Source organism: Dermacentor andersoni, chromosome 7, assembly GCF_023375885.2.
Source record: "Dermacentor andersoni chromosome 7, qqDerAnde1_hic_scaffold, whole genome shotgun sequence".
Classification (NCBI taxonomy): domain Eukaryota; kingdom Metazoa; phylum Arthropoda; class Arachnida; order Ixodida; family Ixodidae; genus Dermacentor; species Dermacentor andersoni.
This window is the reverse complement of record NC_092820.1, coordinates 101,764,827-101,789,499: the sequence shown is the minus strand read 5'-3', so window position 1 is coordinate 101,789,499 and position 24,673 is coordinate 101,764,827. Positions and strand designations below refer to the sequence as shown.

Genomic DNA, 24,673 nt, shown 5'->3' with positions numbered 1-24,673 from the left:
CGATTATTTTTTCTGATGACGGACGCCGAAAAAACTACAGAAGGTTAGTCATATACAGCTTTCGCTGTAACAGGCAGCAAAATGTTGACCGCCGAATAGATTGATTTGTCGGCGCTTTAGGAATGTATGTGAGGAGTGGTGGCGTGGGCGGGGAGAAGAGCGTACGCCGCTTTATTGCGGGGGGAGGGGGGGGGGTGCGGGCCCCTTCGGGCCGCCCCTTGAATACTTGACTGCCGTCGTCCATGCGCTCTGGCGACGGCATCGGCGGGGTCCAAACAACCTGAAAAGCAGCTAGCGTGGCTCCAGCTCGTCGTGCTTGCTCCTCTGCTCGCTCTGCCATCTAGTGAATCGCCGGCCAGGTAGAGCCCAGCTTTGTGCACAGGCTCGAATATATTCACAGTGGTTGCAACAGTGTCTCAGTGCGACGGGGACGCAGTGGTGATTCCGTTTCGGGTCACGGACTCGTGCGGATGCAGGGTGGTTGGCTCCGAGCGAACTGCAACAGCGATTGTCAACGGCCGTGGTAACCCGTCGTTTTCCGTGCCCAAAGTCTGAAGGAATATTTTGCCTAATAATGCATCAGGTGAAGCTATGGAACGTGCAGTCATGCTGCACTGTGACATCTCAGGTCGTCCATATCCCATCGAAAATTCTCGAAAGCCCTTGCAAGACGTCGATGTGATCAAGCACGTTGCTGTGATAGGCGCCCACCAGATGTCCGAGCTCTGGCTCCTTAACCTGCGGGCGGATGAAGCTAAAAAGAAGCTTATAGAAGCAGGACGCTTGGTCGTCAAGGACCGTCTTAGCACCGCCATCAAGAGGCGTGTCTGAAGTTGCATTGGGTGGCTTTCGATGACGCGAACAATAACGTTTTGGTGTTCAGTGAATACGGTGAAGTGAAGGAGGTGACCAACAGGTGGAAAGCGAAAGCCTTTGAATGCGCTCACTCCCTGAGAAAGTTTCTGTGACTGTTTTTCAAGGAGGTTATCGCACTGGACCACGTGCCGCACCAAATTCGTCTTGGCAACGGTACAGTGCTAACTGTGGCGCCAGGTCAAGCCCCTTTGTGCCTTCGCTTCACGTATACACGGGCCATATACGGCGAGATTGTAGGGTTCTGAAGTGCGCCGAATGTCACGCGTTTGGCCACGGACAAGAGGCATGTACTCGCAGCTACGCCAAAGCCTTTGTCAGATCTGCGTGGTAGACCAAAGTGAGATTGTCATGGACGAGGAAGAGGCAGAGCAAGCTGCAGCACCCGCGACAGCTCAGAAGGGCGGAACCGACCAGGGAAGAGTCAAAGATGACAGCTTCTCCAGGCTGCAAGCGTTGGTCATGATGGTGTCCAGTGTTGGTAAGCTTCAAGAGACCACTACAGCGAACGCGGCCGTCCTTGGCCCGGTGCTCCAGGATGAGGACCGAAAGAGAGTCCTTGGACGCGACCAGGGTTTCGCAAATGCAGTGGGTAGCAAGTACAAAGCCAGTGGTCGACGAAAGTGCTGTGAGAATGATGGACGATGAATGATGGACGAATGATGATGATGTGGCAAGTCGCAGGAGCAGCGTCTGAGGCAGTTCGAAACATCGCAGGAAGCGATTGGCGCTGAAGACCTTACTCGCGTTAGCAAGATTCCTGTGGTCTACGGGTCTTCATGACAGACTTTAAAAACGCCGCGACATACCACTCTATAGTGTACGTGGTTCGTTTGTGCTCGTCTTTCTGTCTCTTTATCTCTATCCCCCTTCCACTATTTTTCTCTTATCTTCCTATTCCTTCCCCCCTGCAGGGTAGCTAACCGGAAATACCTCTGATTAATCGCCCTGCCTTTCTCTGCATCCTTTTCTCTCGTTTGTAGTAGGCGTTGTTGTAGGTGTTGCATTGTGGTAGAGGTTGCAAGCGCTCTAGCGTTCTCGAACGAATGTGCCAAGACATCATGGGGTTTTTTTTGCCGTGTTTATATGGGTATTGGCTTGGGATTGAACAAGTCACACAAACATATCTCGGCATGTCCGCGATGGGGGCTTGAGTTTATCGTATTTATCTCCAAGACAGCTTGTAAATCGGCTTTAAAGCGAATCTGTATATGGCCAGCCGATTCGTCCTCCTGTCCGTCCTTCAGTCGCCTGTACCCCGAAAACTGCCCCGGCACAAGCCCATGCGCAAAGAATATTTCTATCGCGCTTCTATTGTGAACTGTACGGTGCGGCAACTTAACAAACAAGTGACCTGTATAGGGAGGTTCCAAGCATTTGGTTCGAAAGTGGTTCGGCTGTATATATTATGCCAGGCGTCTCAGCTAACGTGGCAGGCGACCCAGCTAAAGAGTAGCAGAGGCATCTTTGCGAATCAAACGTGGCTATTGCGAAATAGTGGCTCTGGTGTTGGGCTGCTCAGCACGAGGTCGCGAGATAGAACCCGGGCCACGGCGGCAGCATTTCGATGGGGCGAAATGCAAAAACACTCGTGTGATTAGGTGCAGGTTAAAAGACCCCGGGTGGTCCAAATTTCCGGTGTCCCCCACTACGGTGTGCCTCATAATCATGGTTTTGCAACGCAAAACCCCATTACCTTTTTTTTTTTTTTGCCGTATGACGTCATGAGTAGTATCCCTGTCTCTCATGTGAAATCGTATAGGGGCAGGAGATGTTCCCCAATTTCTTCTTGCAGAGGCGCTCATTCATCCAGCATAAGTATAACAGACACTTTGATTTAGAGACTACTCATACAACAATAGCAAACGTTTACTTGAAAAACACTCGACATATATTTTAGAGATTCTCAAATGTGCTGGCCCCGGCAGCAAGTGACGGTGCATGCATATAGCTAGAACTGGTGCTTGGCCCACCTTTCGCACTCTTAATCAACAAACAGCATGGTTGAGGACAGCCCGTGCTTCAGCTGTGCAAGCTGCCGTTAAACCAGAACAGTGCGAACGCTTCAGAACCCGGCAAAAGAGCCGGGTTCTATATAGACGCTCCAATCCAATAACCAATGGTAAATCAAATAAATCTTTAGTATAATCAATTTACCTGGTGTTTTCGTAGCTAAACCGGTGTCAATCAACTGTTTCAACCTTATTGTCGTATTATTTAAACTCTTAATACAAGAACAGTACAATCATGATCAGCCTGGCTACGCCCACTGCAGGGCAAAGGCCTCTCCCATATTTTCCAACTACCACAGTAATGTGCTAATTGGGGCCATGTTGTCCCTGCAAACTTCTTAATCTCGTACGCCCACCTCACTTTCTGCTGCCCCCTGCTACTCTTCCCTTCTCTTGGAATCCAGTCAGTAACCCTTAATTACCATCAGTTATCTTCCCTCCTCCTAACATGTCCTGCCCATGCCCATTTATTTTTCCTGACTTCCATTAAGATGTCGTTAACTGGTGTTTGTTCCGTCACCCAATCTGCTCTTTTCTTATCCCTTAACGTTACACCCATAATTCTTTCCATAGCTCGTTGCGTCGCCCTCAATTTTAAGTAGAACCTTTTTCGTAAGCCTCCAGGTTTCTGCCCCGTAGGTGAGTACTGGTATGCTGCATGCCCAACCTGCAACAAGAACTATATATTTAGCTCATCTCAGCAATTATTTTTAATGCATGAGTTCTGCTTAGTTTAAAACTGAGCAAAATGTCGTAGCTTCAAAAAATTTAGTTGGGAAATTTTACCCACTTGGGAGGTTGAAGTACAAGGGAAGTTTACGTGGCCTTCAGCGAATCTTTAGCGTCTATTCAAGAAAAGGTGTAATGTCCTACATACCTTAGGGATAGTAATAAACTCAACACTTACGAATTATAGATATTCTCATATGCCCCACCATATGAAAAATATCCGTCATTTTCCGCGTCCAGAGCAGGATTTTCCAAATGAAAAACGCACCATCAAGCACCAATACTCGACACTTCAGAGTTGCATCACCTGCCAGGCACTACTGATTTTGTAAATTCAACTGTAGAGCGGCTGCCCTCTCGCTGCAATACATATTCTCCGGTAATGCCACAGAGTTTTCTGGTGAAAAAGCAATACACACAAAACACGCACGTCATCCGATGACATGTACCACAAGGATCAGTTGAAAGGGCCACAATAGCGTTCACATTAAATTGCCACGACATTAGATATGGGAGTAGCCTATGACTCACTATTGAATATACCATGGTGAAAAGTACGATGGCGCAGCAAATTTAGAAGGCTACTATGGTACATTTCGTAAAATGCAGCACTGTCTTGCTTTGCTTAATTACGGAAGGAAAACGCCACTTTTGCGAATCTTACAGCCGCCCGAAGCTGGTCACATAAGATTGCACTATGGCGCACAATATTATAATCAGCTATCAGCCATTATCTATGAAGCGTGGCCCTGTAATCTTGCACATAGTGGCGAAAACTACGACCACGTAAAATCCACGCAGCGCCAAACAATGGAGTACCGCAGCAAAACATGAGGCACAACAGACAGTTCACAAATGAGGTGGCCTGAGATGAGTCCAGCTTCACAGTGTAAAGGTGGGCTTTCGTTGAACGTGCACAACGCCCTGGTAATATCAGAGCCAACAACTCGTATCACAGAGAAAGATCGTACGCACAAACAACAAGAGAAGAGAAAGCATTACTCAAGAAAGAGATGGGGCAGGAAAAAAGAGCGCACACGAAATCAATCGTAAAACGGGCACTTTGACGCAGGGTTCATCTTGGAACCGGCGGGACAACCGAAGGCTTCGGCGAACGGCGCGAAGTTCATGACCGCCTTGTTGCAGTCACCACCGTAGATGTTGTCGGCAGGCGTTGAAGAGCAGGAAGGGAGGCAGGTGGTGATGAAGAACACCTTCTCCTCGGTCAGTTCCTGTGAAGAAAGGGTCAAGCTTGTGTTTTATGATTCCCTGCAAAGCTTGCAAATGATTTATAATTGGATTCTTTGTTGCTTTTACAATTACAAATGACATAAACTTGTGTAATATGAGCTTGGTAAACAATTCGACTTCGGTATGACGCGTTATTTCAGTGACTTGAAATGTCTTTGACTTGTACAGAATTCTTTCCTGTTTCCCTGACGTTTTGCCGCAAGGCAGGTGGTAAATAAATAAATAAAATACAAGCTAGCAACTATATTCTGCAGGAACACAAACAATTTCTCTGAAAATGTGTAGTCCAACATCGAGGTGGAGTAATTTTCAGGTACAGTGCTCAGCGATTGAAACGTATGGTGGCTGGCGCATTTTGTGCGACCGAAGATTGCTGCATGACCCCTGAGGAAGCAAATGCAATCATAATGAATTGCAAAGGCTCTCGCTTTCATGGCACGCCAGACACAAAGCATCGGCTCGGTGTCCCCAGCACCCACCAGTGTCGCAAACAGGACTGGCAGCCATGCGCTTCAATTTTCCCGTCTGAATAGCAGAGCACTGTACAACTGGTTTTAGCCTAGCCAACTTAATTATTTTGCTGACATTTTCGGTGCTATTTAACGGCCTTGAAAGGGCCTACAATATTGTGACTTCCATAAATATAGGGAATGCCGTACGTGGTAAGCATACTCCTGCTGCAGACTATGGTTACAATCCTGGAGCGGAAGCTTAAACATCTGAAATAACAAGAATCTATAAATTTCCTTGTTGCGTGGTTTCGGATAACACAGGCACACCGATAAGATTGCAAGAACACCACGATGAACTGTTTGCGGTGGAATGAAAAGTTGCCATGACGAAGAGGTCTTGGAGGCCCTAAAGCAGTTTTACAGGTCATCGAGAGCGTACAGATCATCTGCACTTATCTCACGGTTAAGGCAGTCTATTTTCTTGTGTTACATATGTGAGCTCCAAATCTGATTTGATGGCAATTGACAGTAATTTCCACTTCTTCATTGGAATTACAATGACACTACATCTTTCCCGACAATCATGGAATTTATGAACAGTATATGATGTGAATTATATTAGTCCTCAAAACATTTTGCGTGCGAATAGAATCACAAGAGCGTCATATTATTTTGATCTTTCACTACATGGCTTCTATAAATTATAACAAACAGTGATAGGTAACTTTCAAGCGATTGTTGCCGAATTGTTGAACTTATCTTATTTTAGCCTTCACATTTTTTTTTTTTTGCAATTTAATAGGAGGGAGTTTGTTGAAAAAAGGTCTTAACAGTTCACTCAGGGAATGTTTCTGTCCTCTACGATTTCATTTCAGCACGTTTTTAATAACAGGACTACTGCTGTGAATGCAAAGTTTGCGCAGGTGCTTAAGGTTGTTTCATGCCATCATACTACTGCGAACAAATGACGCTTTATAGTATTTCTGAAAGGTAGAAGTGTTGGCTACCGGCATTAGGAAACATGGTTTATACACTGTAACATGAAACAGACATGAAATGCACAAGGCGGTCCATGCGCGTAAACTCGTTTTATTATACTAGATATCAAATAAAGCTATGATAGATTCACATTTGCGGAAAAATTTGACTATACATTGACACAGCGTAATATATATTACTAATTTCATCTATGACGAATGTGGCACACATTGTTCAAGTGATAAATTTTTGCATTCGGGATATGGTCAGGATTGCTATTGCATTGATCGACTCTTGTTTGTAAAAAGGTGTTATAATTCAAGCTGCACTTTCAGCCTTACATTTTTCGGAGTATTTGTGCGCTGTCAAATTTGGTAGCTTGTGCAGGTCTTGCTGACACCCAACATACGCATAATGCTCTCTCAGCCTGCCCTTGAGGCAGCTTGGGTGCCTCTGATGCCTTCTTCTGCAGTGAGTGTTGCATTCGACAGAGCAGGAGTCGCATTAATGACCATCTGCAGGAGCATCGTGCGCAGATTCAGTCGTTAACAGGGTCTGGACGATTCACAAAACCTTGTAAAAGATGTCAAACACACCGAAATTTAACAGTACACATTTACTTCAAAAATATAAGGACGGTAAATGATTGTTTTGCTAGGCCTCTTCTTCACAATGCACCAATAGCAACATTAGCACACCTTCTACAGGGGTCTCGAATAAAGGAATTATTACTTGAACAAATAATTTGTGTTGTGCGTGGATCTTCGACAAAAGGGGTTACATGTCACGTATTGTGAAATTTTGCTATGAATGGGAGGTATTTACATGCGTAATCACTCTCTAGTGAGGTCAGTTGATGTGTGGCATCCAGTCTGCGCATTTGGTGTTTTGTCTTCTATGGTACTGTAATATTGTTTCGTACGATTCTGGTCACTTTGGTGTTCTTTCCAACGCATTCTTGTTTTTTTTTTTTAATTTCTTTACCGTATGTGTAAGCATATTTCTAGAACACTGGCTGACTTTACTGTGCTCTTACATTTAATTGCGACATGTCTGTCTTTGAAGAATTCAAACCTCTTGAGCATACATATTAATAGCATGCTGAAAGCTATCGATGACTAAACCATATTTTTCAGTGGATGAAAAACTTCTGTAAGTGTTCAGTTTTGCAGCAATGAAATGAAGCAGAATTGTTGCATCCATGCAATATACATGCCGATTCCTTGTGCCATCTTTTATCTAACTGCTAGTTATGTCAGCATCACAATCCACTTAGCCACCTCTCCCACAGGCCCCTGAATCTTCTCGTAGAAATGTTAATATTGCATATTATCATTTTTCCTAACATTCATAGGTTCCAAATAACTCCAATAAAGTTTTTGTCCTCCCATTTTTAGCAAAGTGAAGGAAAGCTTAAACTTTCTGTGGATGGACCGAACTAGTAGATAATCTGATTTACAACTGTTACAGGCAACAATTTATCCACAATACTAGAGCCATACCCATTTCTTAAAGGCTCTTGAACAATTCTACGCATCTGAAAGTTTCTTGAAGTGGCGCAAGCAAAACGTCCTTTGTTAATGAGATGGTCGAATGCTCGTGTGATTGTTTTGTCAAGCCTATGTGAAAAAGCCCCAGTAACCATGAGATCCTTTACGATGTTGATTTGCATTGATTATTGTTATGCTAATGAACTGTCTAAGCACCCCAAAGATAGGCGCATTACTCCTGGTGCTGCTGCATAATCTGGTCACGTATAAATCAACACATTACAAATATTATTAGGAGCACATTCACTTTAACAATATTTATAGTGTTTTCACTATTTACTGCTATGGTCACTGTTGCTAGGCGTCCTACCACATAATTAAAGAGCTTCTGCAGATCTGAAGAGCTGATTCCTAAATTCCTAAACTTTTAGTCACTGCAGCTGTTGATTCCTTTATTGAAAGGCTCTTTTCTTCACTACTAAATAAGGGTTCTTAAAGCTGATTACTCGTGCCTATAAACCAGCCTAGCTGAATGAAAATACTTTTCAGCAAGTGCTCTAAGGTTCCTAATTTATTTGTAGTCAAATCAGCATCAAACAAATACCCTTTGCCGATGACAAATAATAACGGTCCATATCAGTTAGTGAAACACTATGCAAATTCTTGAGGTCATTCATCAAAATCCTATTTGCACCTTTCAGAGTGTCATGACGTTTCAGCGTTATGCCAAAAGATAATAATAATGCTCACATGATATGAAGTTTTCAAAATATTCTATGTGAGTAGTCTGCAACCCAGGTAATCGGCTATCGTTTTTCTGAGAACCTGAGATTACCAAAATTTACTTAGTGTCGGGGAATCACATAGCCAGCACTGTCAAATTATTTGTTGTGCTAGGTTCAAATATACATATAATATCAATTTTTAATACAAGAGTATAGAATTATGTTTTTGTTTGTCAGAATGCTCCCTATCATGCACTGCCATCTCAACGTACCAAGCTTATTTGTGTGGATTTCTCATGTGACGTGAAGTTTTCAGAATATTCTATGCGAGCAGTCTGCAACCCTAGTACTTGGCTATCGTTTTCCTGAGAACCTGAGATTCCCAAGATATACTTGCTGTCGGGGAATTACATAGCCAGCACTGTCAATTATTTGATGTGCTAGGTACAAATATTCATATAAGATCAATTTTAATACAAGAGTATAGAATTACTTTTTCTGTTTGTCAGAATGCTCCCTATCAGGCACTTCCATCTCAATTTACCAAGCTTTTCGTGTGGATTTCATCCCCTTTCAAGGCCGCCACTGCTTGCACATCATCATCAGCCTGTCTACCTTGATCTTCATGTTCCATATGGCAAATAAAATACAAATACCTGCTTTTTGAAACACATGCATGGCTGCATGGAGCACCTAGGCCGTCAGAGTGTTAGGGGTGTTTCGAAAGAAAATATTCGTAACGATGCCTTATGTGTGCAGCCCTAGTAGCTAAGTGTGTGCCTGTTTGCCTCCGCGAAAATTTCACCTTTAAGTATAGTGTTAAGTGTTACTGCGTTAATTTTTTGACATCCTATAGAAATGTTCAAGCTTTAGCATAAAAGGAAAATTATAGTTCAATTGCCGATTTGTGTGATTTGCAATATTTAGCTTGAGATCACTGCTCGTACAAGTGCTGTATCAGGTGGAGAAATTATTTCAGCTAGCGCAACAATTATGTTATATAGTTCACATTGCTGCGCTCCATCGGCATCTAGGAGGATGCGTGGGTGAGTAAAGTACCGTGCGGTAAGTTGAGACGCTCAACATATTGAATGCTCAACGGGGGTTGCGATGGCGAGGTGTGCAAAGAGCGGTGGTGGTGTTTGTGCCTGCGTCGGTTATACAACGTCAGGCGCCTTCTGATGCAAGTGACACGTGGACACGTGGTTTTATGGGTGAGCGCTTTTCCCCACCTATCAAATGTTATCGCTCAGCGCGAGACGCTCCCGCATGTATCAGAAATTTCTCGAGTGTTATCGAAGGTTCTGTTGTCAGCGAAGCTTGTGTAAATTGATTGCATGTGTGGCGCGAATTGGGTAGAACTTTCTGGAATACACGCGGGCGCTATCGATTACCCTAGAACGTTCGAGACCCGTGCTTGAACGCCGTCGCGCTTGACCAGCAGATAAGATTTTCGACGACTGCTAAATGTGTTCGCCGCTATCGGAATTCTTTGAAAATAATCTGTTTTTGAGGGCACAGGATCGCCGAATAAAACGCTAGTTGTTCCTGGCCAGTTTTGTTGCTTTCTTCACGGTCACTACTAGGTAACACAGGAATGTTAAAATAGCTCTCATTATATTTGTGGAAATGTCGTATGTACCCGTGGGGCCGCAATACGTATATAACACTCATGACTTTGGTTCAAATTAAAATTAAATTATGGGGTTTTAAGTGCCAAAACCACTTTCTGATTATCAGGCACGCCGTAGTGGAGGACTCCGGAAATTTCGACTATCTGGAGTTCTTTAACGTGCAATTAAATCTAGGTACACGGGTGTTTTCACATTTCGCCCCCATCGAAATGTGGCCGCCTTAGCAGGGATTCGATCCCACGACCTTGTGCTCAGCAGCCCAACACCATAGCCACTGAGCAACCACGGCGGGTGAGGACTTTGATTATGTGACCCCGGGGCCTCAGTGTATATGCAGTTCTTTAGTGAACCGCTTTGACACCAACTGCTGTATGTGCCAAAGGGTGTGAGACTGAGCGTGTGCCACCATTTAGTCAAATTCTTTCTGTGAAATTTTCTGTCGTACTTGATTTCTAGTTTATATCCAACTGATTCGGTCAATTAACTTTCGTTTCGCCAAAAATAGTTCATTGTACTATCATTCTGGCACATTTGATTGTAGAACTACACTAAATTTCCAGAGATTTTACTGCTTTGTCATACATTCTGTCCCTCTTCAAAGGACCCATTGTACTAAAAAAACGCCTTTCAACTTCGTTATATGACTCAAAAGAGCATAATAAACTTCCAGAACTCCCTGGAAAGCATCTGAAAAGGATCTAAAAAGCACGCCTGAAAGATTTATTTAAAACTCCCTTATTAAGCCAAGCTGCTTCAAAGTGTCGATAGTAACTCCCAGACATTATTTTATATATTGCAATAAAAAGCAAAAAAAAAATTCATTCCTAGAACTGTTCACAAGAGCTCCCTTAAACAAAGCGCCTAAAATATGGGACCACTCGCTCCCACATGCACACATAAGCACTCCTATAAGGAGCAAAATTATTTTGCGAAGGACTCCTTAAAAACTCCCCCAAGAAGCCAAGCAACTCCGACAACTCCCAGCGCTTCTCCTATAAATTCCCAAATAAATCAAACTAGCATGCCGAAGCTACATTAAGAAGCTCCCATGGCCCCTCATAAAAACACTGGCAGTTATGGTGTTTAGAGGCTCAATAAATTACTCCCAATATTATACAGAAACACCTGACACTTTGGTGTTCAAAACAGCAATAGTAAGCTCCCAAAGCGCCTCATAACGTAGTCCATAGTCCCGGCGTTCAAAACAGCAAATAAAAAAATCGTCCAGTGCTCCCTGTAGAGGCTCCAGCGGCAATCTTGTTCAAAGGAGCTATAAAACACTCCCAAGGAAACGCAAAGCTCCCGCAAAATTGGTGTTCAGGAGAGAAAGAAAACACCCCAGATTCCCGATAACACACCAAAAACAAGAATGTGAACAAAAACTCCGTCCTGAAGTTTGTTGGTCTGTCCTTAGCGTGTGAGTTATGCAACGATCCTAAAACTGTCTAAAAGGGTAAAACCTGTTAGCACTGTATGAACACGTCACATATGCGAAAACGAGAATAAACGTCACTTGCTCGAGATTTTCCATTTGTTTCTTTGTGTATCTATTTCCTTGTCTTCAAAGCACAACACATCACAGCATGTTTTTCCTGTTTAATCCACACCACTGTCTTGCTGTCTCTTAGCATTACACCTAACAGTTTTTTTCGTTTCATCGCGGCTTGGCCAACGAATTCAGGCTCCAGTTCGCGATCGTGAATCAACTGTTAAATTTGAACATAAGCACGGTGCGTCTAAAAATAGTAAGCACATATAGGGTAATCAATGAAGGCTGCATCATGTATTCACAAATGCTATATTTAAGATTACTTAAGTTTTTTTTTTTGCTCATTCACTCATATAGGGCTACAGTTTCCTCAGTTTGCACTGAAGTAACATTTAGAGTAACCATATTGTAGCGCTGGTGATTATAGGCATGTGGTAGACTGGTAGTCAGGGATGGTAATTGCTCTTCCTGAAACTTTCTTTCTTTGTCACGACGAGGTGTTTGGAATGAGAATTTCTGTCTGCACGACTTTTAGTGCAGACTTTTACGCGAATACGTATCTTTGAAGCTGCTGTTATTCCGTTAATTTTGGTAGCATATCCACCACTTAAATATGCAAATGAGGTGAAAATATATATGTTATAATATGCGATACAAAATTCAGTGGTCCGTAGTCGCGTGTCTTAGTCACAGAGGTCGACTCCCTAAGGCACTTTTAATGAATTTCCACTTGTGTCGTCTAAATCAAGATTTTTCTATCTTAGACGTCCTGTTTGTATATATGACGTCAGGGGCAGAATTCGCCAGGCGGAATAAATAATCAGTAAATAAATAAATAAACTTACTAAGAAATTTTGGCGTAAGACAAATTTGTTCAGCAAGCTTGTGATGCTCGCCGCTGCAAGGACGAGGGCTGTAGTCGCAAAAAGGTGTGCATAACATGGTAGGGCAGGTGCTATATATAGTACTTGAGCCAACAGTAAGCGTAAATCGATTTACAATACCTAAAGAGCCGGTGCAGCTGCCGACACAAAAATAAATTTATACAATAAGGGAGTCGCAGTCTTACGAAGATAATTATGTCTATATGCGCCGTTCGCGCTGACTCGGGTAAGCGTTGCAACAGGCGGCTGTGACTGATTAGCCAGAGGCCACAACTGACAGCCAAGGATGGAACGTGCTTGTAACTTTGTGGCGCGCTCTTATTTGTCATCTCAAAATGCGCTGAACAGTTTTAATGCATAATTGTATTCAGCGTGTGCTGATATGATACGTAGTAACACTAATGCTGTGATGCCAACTTTTGCTTAATATCTAAAAGGCTGTGTTTCCTGATGCGTGCAATATAGCCTGACTTTTCATACTCCTCATGACACTCTATTGGGTGTTAGCAAATAGAGCTGTAATGTCCGTCCCTGAAAGCAGTCAACTTTGTCATTGATGCGTCTTGGGCACTTCTATCATTATTTTTTTTTACAAATTTTATCTTTCTTTTACTCATAGGGCTGGGCATGATTGCGTTACAAAACGTTTTTGAGGCTATAAATCTTTATACGAGAAGAAATAATAAAACGCGCTAAACCTTTTTAATTAGCAAAGCCTATTTGTAAAGAAATTGCATATTAACAGAGCAGCTTAGTGAAATACGCCCCTGACATAAAGCAGAAGTTCGCAGCACAGCATTCATATTTCTATTGCCCTCCACAGCCGGCCGCGATCAATAGAAATAAGCACTAAAACTGCTCTGTGCATTTTGAGAAGACAAATCCGAGCGTTCCACAAAGACATAAGCATGCGCCATCCTCGGCTGTCTTTTCTGTCATCTCGCCAATCGGCCGCTACAGCGCACTCAAACGCTTGCCCCCGTCAGCTCGGCGGCGCAGATAAACATAGGTTGGTAAGACTACTACTCGGCTATTGTCGAACTTTCATTTTACGTCGGCAGCTGCGACGACTTTTTAAGCTTTCTGAACCAACTTACGCTTACTAGTGGCGCAATTACTGAAGTTCCCTGCTACGCCACCATAATAAACAAACCTTTTTTTACCACAGCGCTCGTCTTTGCAGCGGTGGGCATCCCTAGCTTGCAGACCTTACAAAAAGTTTAAGTTTTCTGATTTAACTTTTTTCGTAAGATTTGTCTTACGCCAATCTTTTTTGTTAGTTTGGTTATTTGATTCCGCTTTACGTTGTTCATTCTGGGCGGAATGTGGTTCAAAACTGGCAAGAAAGATCTTAAGACGTACATGATGTCTACCGATTTCTCGGCACTCTGGGTAGCCTTCGCCCGTTCTTTTTGTGCTGCTGCACGTGCCCCTGTTGGGCAAAACGCGTGCTACGCCATAAGGTACCTGCGCGGTATTCATGGTTTATATTGGCCGAACACGACCTTCTGTTTATAAAAAGCCAAGAGGACCCGAACATTTCCGAAAAGTGAGGCTACTGCCCATTTGGTCATTCATCGAGCTTCCTGAACGAGCGAGCAGAGTCCTAAAGTGCGTGTACTCAACTAAACCAAGGACAGCCGGGCAAGTGACTTAGTGGAGGCATATCGAACCACAAAGAAACAACACATCTATATAAGCGATATCGCTGTCGGTCTGCGAAGGAATGAAACTCAACTTCTTGGGTGTATGATAAAATCAGCATGCGCTGTCAGAAATTGCGTTCTATTAATACCCCATATGATGTCGATGAGTGAATGCAGTTGCTAATGCTGAAACTTGTTTTGAATCAACAACTTTTCCTGCCCGGTCATTTCTCATAGCGTGTCACGCCTTTCTCACATGGTGATATGAACCAGCTAACCCTCAAACACGTAAAGACAGAGCATTCACAAATTCAGAGCAGCAAGTGGTAATAAAATATTGCAGAAGAACAATCAAGGATTTCAGGGCACATGTGCGTCAGTGATGTGCAAAACAAGATTCCCGTATGCATGACACGGCTCACAGCACAAAGTCACATTCACTTTACTCATGCACTGCGTCAGCTTTTCTAAGTCGTTTCTCCTGCTTCGAATATTCATTGTAGGTGCAGGGAGGTGGAGTGGCACAATATATTTACAAGCTTCCGCGTCAGTGCAAGTGCAGAGATTGGGAAAAGCTCTTGGCAGAGATAATTGCGTATGACAAAGTACACTGCGCATTGACATCCATAGTTCTTCGAAGCGCTGTACTGGAAAGAAGCGATGCAGCACATTTCCACAGCAATTGTTCTTGGACTGCAGCGGCAGTGTGTGCCTTAGTGGCGTTTATTGAGGAAACAAATAAGCGTCGTACAAACTATAGCCGCCACAGCAGATCAGGCGTACCATGTTGGATCATGCATCTAGTACGACCGACATCGTCAAAGTACTATGCTCGTATATAGAGAAGCGCTTGCAGTCTTGAACAGATTCCTAAAAGTGGCAAACAAGTAAGAATAATTGGACTTCCGGTGAATCTGGGAACTAATCTGTATACGTTGCCCGTTTTTGATGAATAAGTTGCTTAGATTTCTATAGATCTGGGAAGGTGTCGTTCATACGTGTTGACAGGTACTAAGATCGGATATAGTGAAGCGTTTACAGTCTTGGGGAGATTTCTTAAAAATGGCAAACAATAACTATGCTCGTACTTCTGAAGAATCTGAGAACTCACCTATACATGTTCCTTGTATTTGAAGAATAAGTTGCTCAGATTTCTATAGATATGGGAAGGTTTCTTTGATATGTGTGACAACGTAACCAGATGCCATGATTTGGCTGGCTTACGTTAAGTCTTTCGAGTTGGACCTCGTTGCGATTCGCATGTACAAGACTCCTTGCTTAAGCCCTTCATATCCTGTTCCTGACGGTTCATCTGCAAATCACTGAGAAGCATCCGTTTTTGGAACTATAGCGGTGGCGCACCTTGCACAATGTATTTTAAACACGATTTTCCCATTTTTGATGTTAGGTGCTGGGGAAATAAAAAAGGGTGTCAAGAATAGAATGGTAGCAACCAGTATAACAGGAATGTTTTTGCTGTAGTTGCAATCCCAAACAAATATCATCTTACCGTTTCACATAAACTTGGTTGCTTCTACCACAATGACAACTTTTGTCCTCTGCCGCCAGCGGTACGTGATAGGGGTTCGGCTAGGTTTGCCGCTCTGGCGCAAAATGCAATTACTTTAATTCTACCTAAGTCGCACCTGCATAAGCGACGGAGGTTCGGCGGTGATCCGACAGGCATATATTGCATGTATAGGAGGCTGTGCTGTTTTTCGAATACCACCCACCTCAGACAGCCGGCTATTATTCTCGTGGTGGTGTCGCTTGAATGCTGCATACGCCACCTCCATCGCGGGAACATCGGGGAAGATGCTGATGTTTCCAGGTAGGCAGCGGAGCGTTCGCTTCTCGAAGGTGTCTTGAATGCCGTAGCTCAACCAGGACGTCACAAACTCGCCTTTAGGGTTGAACTGCAAGAAGTTATTAGCTCATTCTTCATTTGACACCACTTTCGCATCAACAGGAATTAGCAACGATGCTTATACCTTATCACGATGCTTATACCTTATCCAGCAACAAAAAAGCTGCATAATGATGTTTCTTATGATCAATGCGCCATAAGGTTATATGTGCAACCTTGTGCAGCTGCCTTCATGCTTGATTATATACGCTGTGGAAGGAGTAGTCGGGCTGTAAAGTACCAAAAATACTGTATTAGGTAGGAGGTGATAATGCTACCTACAGTTCAAAAGGTAAGTATCATTACGTTAAGGTCAGCGGTTGACTCACCGGCCACGTGATTACGGATAGCTTAACCTACAATGTGTCTTTCATTTACTTTTGCCTTGCCTACGTGTCGTTCTCCGCCCACAATAAAATAAGTTTGCGTACGAGTATATTACCGTGTGCGAGTAATCTTCCTATTCATGTGCGCCCATCGTGTTATGTCATTTTATCGTTTGCTCAATGTGTCATTGGTTGTTCATGTGTGCGTTTAATGCATCTTCTGAGACATAGAGGCAGCCTTTGCATATTTACACAGCAGCTACAACTAAATACTGTCAGAAGGGAGGAATTACGCTAGCCTGGGACATCGTTATTACATACTTACGTGCTAGAAAGAAACTTCGCGTTTAAACTCATGTAAGAGCCACACGCACTGTACTGAGCCTGAAGCCTGTCACAGCTAAAAAACGGGCAGTGAATCATGGGCTTTAGAAGATTCCAACGTGCGAGCGTTCCGCGATGAAGCATTGAATTCAGTCACGAGTGGCGATTGGCAGCAGCATAGTGCGTGTGGTTTGCTTGGGCGGTTGTATTTGTATCCGACTCCATCTTTCAGAAACTGTATCGTCTGCAATGCTACACGGCCTAGCCTAACCGTGGCATAAAAACTTGGGCTTCTTCGCATTATTAGTATACCACTCGACATTAAAAACAGACTCAAAAAGCGGTTATGTCTCTGAGCTTCTTCGGTTCACAGGAGGATAATGGAAGGAGTTAACCGGTTCGGCGGTGAACTTGAAGTGGACTGCGTAGCGAGGAACAGGCTATCATGTAGTCGACGCCAGTTTTCCAAATCTGACAAGAATAATCAGGTAAATTAACGTACACGCAGCATGTGTAGATGAATTACGCTCTAACAAACAGTTACGAACGGTAAACATGGGCGCCATACGCAAATGAAGACTTCTGGACGGAGCGTTGCAGTTTTATCAACAATGCAGACAATGAACACAGAATCTCTCACATTCGAAAGGAAAAAAAAAAACAGGGAATCAATTTCCAGCTGATTAGGAGGACGAATTATTTTCTGGAAGCAACGATCGCACGTTAAGAGAGGATTCAAGTATGAGGAACTCAAGAGATAACAAAAGCGTTATGGTGCTAGTTATCAAATGAAGCGAGCTGCAGAGGTAGATCAGCAGATAGTTCATACTAACGGAAATTTCACTGACATGAGAAGCTGAATTACTTTTCAGCAGTTATAATATAATGCATTGCATCCCTATAGCGGGCTATTGTACAACTAAATGGACAAGAGGGAACGCCAAGAACGAAGGTGATAACACGCCCCTGGAGACATAAATATGCAAAGCTACAAACTCTGGCCGTGGTTTATTCGTTTATCATGTGGGTCTTAAGAATGTTATAAAATGTGTTTACCTTCAACATATTGAGGCGGGAGACAATGTTTCTCCAGCTACCAGAAGCCATCCTCCTTCGAAAAAAGCAAAGAGAAGCATTTTTGCTCGTACATACATTCTACGACAGTCGCCTGCTCGGGCCACCACGGTTAGTAGGCACCATCAATCCACGCAAGCAAAAATTTTGTCCAATCTACAGTTCCCTTACTCTAACTCCATCGCTGTCAATGGCTGTCATGAGCTCCCGAGCGTAAGCGTACAGCAGGCCGCCATAAAACATGGCATTCGTGCCATCCTTGCAGTAGAGAGGAGGTGCCAGTGCTCCCATGGAGAGGGTCAGGTGATTGAGCACGTGTTTGTAGTGTACGTATGGCAGCATGGTGCTGTCGTCTAGGAACATCTCCTCTTCGGCTGCCTGGGAGCCGAACATCAGGCGCTGGCTGCGACGGGTCTCGATCCAGTACTCCGCGAACGACGAGGCGCTGTAGGTGAAGTTTGCGTACACTTCGTCAAGTGCCTCGGGCGTGAGGAACTTGTCAGAAGGCCACAACACTGTGCGTACGCTCTTCAGCTTTGCCACGGCAATTTTTTTCGTATCGTTGTCGAGCCACGAGACTGCCCACGTTTTATTGGCAGCCTCCTGCATAAGAAGATTGTCAAATGAATGTTGTCAGCAGCAGGCACATCGTGTGGACCTTTTACGCACATCGTATAGAATGATTTGCTACATTTGCTAAGGTAGCGCACGACGCTTCGAACAAAGGGCCAATTTAATTCTAAAATATAATTTTTGCGTCAGGCGCACCGCTGCTTGTAGTTTGGCCGAGACGAGACTTGCAAAGAGGTTTTGTCTGTGATAGGAAACTATCGCGTCCATATGGACGAGTGCCTAGTATGGCGTGGTGGGGTCTGCCGTCGCGAACATGCGCTACACCCATTTTAAGATTGTGGCTAGTATCCTCTCGAACCAACCTGCTTTTCCGATAGCCATTTCATGCTTACATCTACCCTCGATTAAAGGCGAGACAGGATTTTTCTTGGACTACATTAAGATTTCAGAGTGTACGTTTGTAACTAGGATCTTTCACCCCATTTTGTGCCATTGGTATGTGACAGTGGGTATGCCTCGGTCTTTAATGAACCTCCTTCATGCCGAATCCGGTCCGTTGATACGTAACGTTTTTCAATAAACACATTTCAAGCCAACTTGATTTACTGGGCATGTGTCATTGGTTATGTCAAATGGCAAAATTGCCTCTTCAATGGCAAAAAAGTCACTTAAGATTTATCTGGCGCTGCACATAATTGAACCAATACGTAAAAGATTGGTAATCACATTAACTATGTCATTCGTCTCCAATGGATGCACGCGCCATCATTTTTTTATTTGTTGGACTTCGGAAGACTGGAATGCTCTTTCGCCATGACGCCAGCAGTTGTCGACGAACACGAGTGCCATGTGTTGTATAATAGTTTCTCTGACGCATTCTTGTTGGGCCATAGTTACGCACTGTTATTTTGCTAGACATTTCGTTACACTCTACAGACCACTACCAGCCCGACACTCGAGAGTATGTAAAGTTTCATACTAATAATTGGTACACGAAAATGTGGCGCTGCAATTATTCACCCAACGCTAGTACTTCTACGGTAGTGCGTTAGCTTTGTTTTGAAGGAGCACGATGCACGTACGTCGCCCTTTTGCGAGGTTCACTTGCTCGATTGATTGAGTCAGCATTTAGTGGACTGATGAGTTTAATGTCCGAAGGCAACAGAGGCTCCGTGAGACAGGGGAAAATTGTAGCGGTCTGGATTAAGAGCAACCTGCTGGGATCTCCAATTTTTGGTGAATGTGTACACATCTGTTTTTAAGAGAACCTTTCTTTGCATACTTTCCACGTTTCGCGTCGCTGCTCGTCTTTGGCTCAGTCGTCGTCTCGGTGGGTATAATCGGATAAAAATATAAAAATCATATTTGGAGCTACCAGCGAGGTGTCTTATGCGGACCAAGTATTCATACCTCCGTTCGGCGTGACGAAACAAATTTACTTCGTATACAAAATCAGAACATATAGCAGTAACTAACTGGAATCTCTAAATCTAGACGAAATCTAGACGATCTAGACGTATTCGTTTATTAGACAGTTCAGCATGTGCTGCAGTATGTCTGCCGGTTCCTGTCTAATCCTTCATAATGGTAATGTCCCGCTACGATTCCTAGATAAAACCTAACACATACTGTCGGCTGATAGACACCCTAAATTTACCGTACTGCTAATAGAATGCTGAATATTATTGCCTTGAGTCATCGATTTGAGGCAGTCAATATCTTCCATGGAAGTCTGCTCTCTCCTGGCCAATCATCCAGATAAACATTGGCACTGTGACTTATGGGGTGTGCAGAATGCTTAAATGTTGCGCTATACGTGTCATACTTAATTCTACATACATCTGTTATCACCATTCTTTCCTCAACAAGCATCACACAAAGTCTTTGTCCTTGTGATATCGATGCACATACATCTCACCATGCGAATCCAGGTGATTTGCAGCTTCAGATACGGCATAGCTTGTGGACAGTGGATTGAGAATAAATGCAAAATTCCATGTCGGTAGAGTTGTGATTTCCATGGTGGATAACATAAACATTCTATGAGAGTGGGCGTTCTAGTGAATGAATGTGAAGCAAATTTTAGCGGGGCCTTTGGTTGCAAAGTCTTTCAATAACCGCTTTACTAAGCTTCCGCACCACAAATATACCAAGTGTGCCTTGGATTTGCATAGTTCTATGGGCATATTTAGTTGCCGGGATTTACTGGTCCCCGCTTTTAATCGCCGGACCTATTTGCATATTTACATGGAAAACTTGGGTGACTGAGCGTGTGCAATGAGATGAATGCCATTGGGTAGGTGCCCATTTTAGGCTTAAACTCTAACAGAATATGCCACTTGGATAAAAGAGTTTGAAGCCTAAATATATTCAGATATTGGTCATGCGTTTCTGTTAATGCGCATTTCATCAACATTAATCCCTCGCCGAGCATCATACCTATTCTACACGACCAATGCAATTTAAGAGCGCAAACAGGTACAGGCGACGAAACAATGCCCGGGTACCCACCTCCTACTGCTGCTACCTCGCTAATTCATGCAAGACTGACGTGGTATAGATTCCAACATTGAGGTGGAGCTGCGTTTCTTTTTTGCATACACCCAAAGTCGCAATGCTTCAGCCACTACCAGTAATCGAGCTCGTGACTTTATGGTCAACAGCAGAACATCCCTGCCGCTCAGCTACCGCGGCGGGCATGAACTTGTGTGGCACGAATTCCACTTGCGTTGGGTGCTATGATTGCAGCGATTCTTCATTCTACGTGAGTTGGTCGCGACAGTTTGATAGTTTAGGCCAGGACGAATTTACTGCGAACAAGGGAATCGTGGCGCTAGTGGAGTATGTTTAGTTATATTATTAGGAGTTGTAAAAAACGCCACTCGCGAAGGCAAAAACAATTTGGTTCATTAGTTACCTGATCAATAACTTGTTTAGAGGTTAAAGGAACTTTCGCACTTCCAATGCTGAGAAAATGGGCTAACAGGAACATACATTCCTGTAGTGTGGCTACCAACTGTCATACATGCAATACAATAAAGAGTTACATAAAAAATACCTTACATTTAGAAAAACATTTCTCTTTAATAGTATGTTGACACCGCTAGAGCGTATATTAGCCTACGCATGCGCTCACATTAAATTTCTGTTTAATAATTTCAGTAAAAAGATGCAGTTGTGCCATCTCATTACAGCCGTATGTATAAGTGCTCTATTAAAAATCCCCGCCGTTTCTATGAACGGGATAATAAGACACAATTGCACCTTAAAAAAAAGGGATAAGTAGCACAGTGGATAGCTATCGACAAACATTTATGCGATGCGCTGTTTTATGGTTTTGACCACACAGTCATATAGCAACAACAAGCGAAAGGCTGGTAATATCCTCTAAAGAAAGCATTCATTTAGAAAGAGTTGCAGTTCACACGATAATATAAAACAAGTACCGCAAAAGGCTGGTAACATTCTCTAAAGAAAGCATTCATTTAGAAAGAGTTACACTTCAAATCTTTGTAAGACAGTTAATTGTACTGAAGCTTCTCCTCACAATAGGATACAAACCGCCACTATTTCTCGCATCTGAAGCAATTGTCGCAGCTTCGTGCTTCCATGCAGGCATGCACATTCATCCTTTCGAGGGTGGCGGTGAATTGCTTTTGCATTCATCGTTTCACATGCGATGATATATTAACAAAACAATTATAAGTGGAACACCATATTATTCATTTTTTTTTCCTTTTTGCTTGTGGATCTAGCTCATTATTTATTCACCTCGCAGTGGGTGCTAATTAAATAGAGAAGAAAATACGAGTATAGAAGTAGAAATTATTAGTGCCGTCAAATCTTGTTTGCCCAGTTCACGTACAAAATAGAGTATCTCACCTACACAAGGTCATGCGTTCTTTCCTTTTAGTTATGTTACTACCTTGATTCTGTGCAAATGCGACCTGGTGGCTGCGAAGAAATATCGTATAGGTGTGTGCGTCGCCTCACCCACCTCCACAATGGCGGCCAGATGCTCGTCGATGCGGCGTCGCTCTTGCTCGGAGAAGAGGCCTACGGAGGCCATGGCAGCCACAAGGAGTTTGTAGCTCGACTCGACTTGACAAGCGCAGTAACGGGGCAACGCTTGCCTGGCACGGTTCCCACTGCCACGAAGGATAAACAGGACAGCCGCTGGGTGTGCCAGTGCCCCATATTCCAGCACAAACAACCATGACAGGTGGCGCAAGACCACCTCGTTGCCGAAATCGGTGATCATGTCGAAAATCTTCCCAATATTAGAACTCTCCTTCATAATCACCAAGTCATTCAATGAGATCGGCGGATCGAATGCCGCCACAGAATTCAGCACATTCATAAGGTGCGATCCAATGGGAAAGGAGGAGTTGTAGTCCATATCACTCAAAGATAATAGTTTCGTAATGCCTGGTTTGTAACGACGCGATGGTACCAAGATGTTGAAGACACGCTCAAGGACGCCATACGTCTTCAAGATGTCTTCAGGTTCCGGTTCGCTGCTCGTGTCATTTGAAAAAACACGGAAGAGTTCTTTGTAGACTCTTTGAAAGGTTTGCTTTGGTATTTGGCTAAACACGGCCTTCAACCAACGCATGAGCTCATTCGGTTCCACAAATATAAGTCGTGGAGTTTCCTTCGAAATAAAGGGAAATATCTTCAAGGTAAACCACAGGTGCACGTTCCAGTTCACCGAGAGGTCAAAAAGGGCCTTCTCCGGTGAAACTGCTTCTTCTGCTTTTTCCGGCCAGACAATGCCTCTTGCGCGCATGAATTCTTTCGTGATGTGGATTTGTGATCCGCCCTGTTTGTTGCAAGCGTTAAACATTGCAATAACTTTTTTGGCTATAGGGAATCGGGAAAAACCTGTGTTCAGCCTTTCCGGAAGGTTGTACAGCCACGACAAAAGCATATCCCACATCTCTGATCTTGACAGGAGAAGCTTCTGTCTTGTGGTCCAGCGACGACAGACGTAATCAGCGAAATCATCACAGGGGTTGAGGCTTTTGTCCAGCTGATTTTCAATGCGATACCTGCAGTAGAAAGGAACACGCTTCCTGTTAGGCGTCATTTCAAGAAATCACTGCTGAATTAACGCAAAATAATAACGGCATATTTCAGAGTCTAGGCGCACGGGTAATATTACCTAAATATAGGCAGTGACACAGCGGAACTAATTCTGCAAGGCGCAGGAGATGTACGAACAGCCGCTAAGCTAAATGAAATGTATTGGGAAGGCCACATAACAAAAACAATAAATAAGACTCATGCCTACGTATACTGTCCAAAACTGTCACACTTTCCACAAAGCCAAGTTGGTAAGCGTATGAAAACAAACGTATAACGTGGATTCGGATAACTTTTTTGTCATACAATGTCCGGACAAAACAGAATTGGCTGTTCTGCTCATACAACATCTCTCTCTTGCATAAGTATTGTGCTATTTCTTATATGAGAGTACATTTTCTCGAGCTTTCTTGTGTTTACCTTTAGTTGATAACATATAAAATGAATTATTTATAGCCCACAAGATTGGGACATTCATCGAAGCCAATATAAGCGAACGTGAATACTGCGTGGTCGTGGACGCTAAAAAGCATCATCAAATGCTTCTGGATAGGCACAGTAAGGAGCTAATGGCCTCTTTCTCTTTTGTTAATGTTTATACTAGTATAATCTACCATAACATATGTTATTTGTAGGTGACTGCATAGTGTGCACGACATTATGCGGTAATCATGACATGGTATGAGGCCTTGTAACTTTTCCGCGAAGGAAACACAACTCCAGAAAGAGTTCTTTGCTAGTGATAATACAACGGACGTTCCAAAAGTGAGTTTTTTTTATTTTTTTCAAAACAGCGTACGCCAGATTAAACAAACAATCGCCATAAGAATCCTATTGCTGGTTCAACGATGGAAGGAGCGCCAGCGGAGGAGCAATGGCACATGCGCAGAATGCCGGTCAAGAGAGTAGCAGCAGCCCGACGGTGCCCAAGGTTGTTCCAGTACAAATTACGATGGCAGACAAACACGCGTTCACAACATGGTCGCTAAAGCAAATGCGTGCTATTAACCGGCATGAATGCGCGCCTGTTCCGTGCATTTAAAGTCACGCTGTCGGTACGTCACTTTCCAAAGAATGCTGAGGTGGAGCAGGCTGTGCGACAATTCCTTTCACCGTAGGGCGCCGATTTTACCAACGAAGTTTCCTCAAACTCATTGCACGCTAGGAGCAATTTCTCAATGTCGGTGGCACCTATGTGGAAAAATAATGCAAGGTGTGCACT

The 24,673-nt window shown here is 43.6% G+C and overlaps 1 protein-coding gene across 1 annotated transcript; it reads right to left on the bottom strand.

The window, feature by feature from the left end:
• Positions 1-4,657: 4,657 nt before the first annotated feature.
• Positions 4,658-23,767, bottom strand: LOC126534749 (membrane metallo-endopeptidase-like 1). The gene is made up of 4 exons (XM_050181993.3): positions 22,364-23,767; positions 17,965-18,396; positions 15,897-16,079; positions 4,658-4,846 (listed from the first exon to the last, which is right to left on the bottom strand). The coding sequence occupies exons 1-4, from the start codon at positions 23,453-23,455 to the stop codon at positions 4,658-4,660; spliced, it is 1,896 nt and encodes a 631-aa protein (XP_050037950.2). The 5' UTR covers positions 23,456-23,767.
• Between the last annotated feature and the right edge of the window lie 906 nt (positions 23,768-24,673).

Excerpts from the sequence above, each read along its gene's own strand:
- LOC126534749 (XM_050181993.3), bottom strand. The coding sequence starts at position 23,455 with ATGACGCCTAACAGGAAGCGTGTTCCTTTCTACTGCAGGTATCGCATT. Across the intron at positions 16,080-17,964 it reads TTGACAGCGATGGAGTTAGA|TTCAACCCTAAAGGCGAGTT; the intron begins GTAAGGGAACTG and ends AACTTCTTGCAG. Across the intron at positions 4,847-15,896 it reads ATAATAGCCGGCTGTCTGAG|GAACTGACCGAGGAGAAGGT; the intron begins GTGGGTGGTATT and ends CTTTCTTCACAG.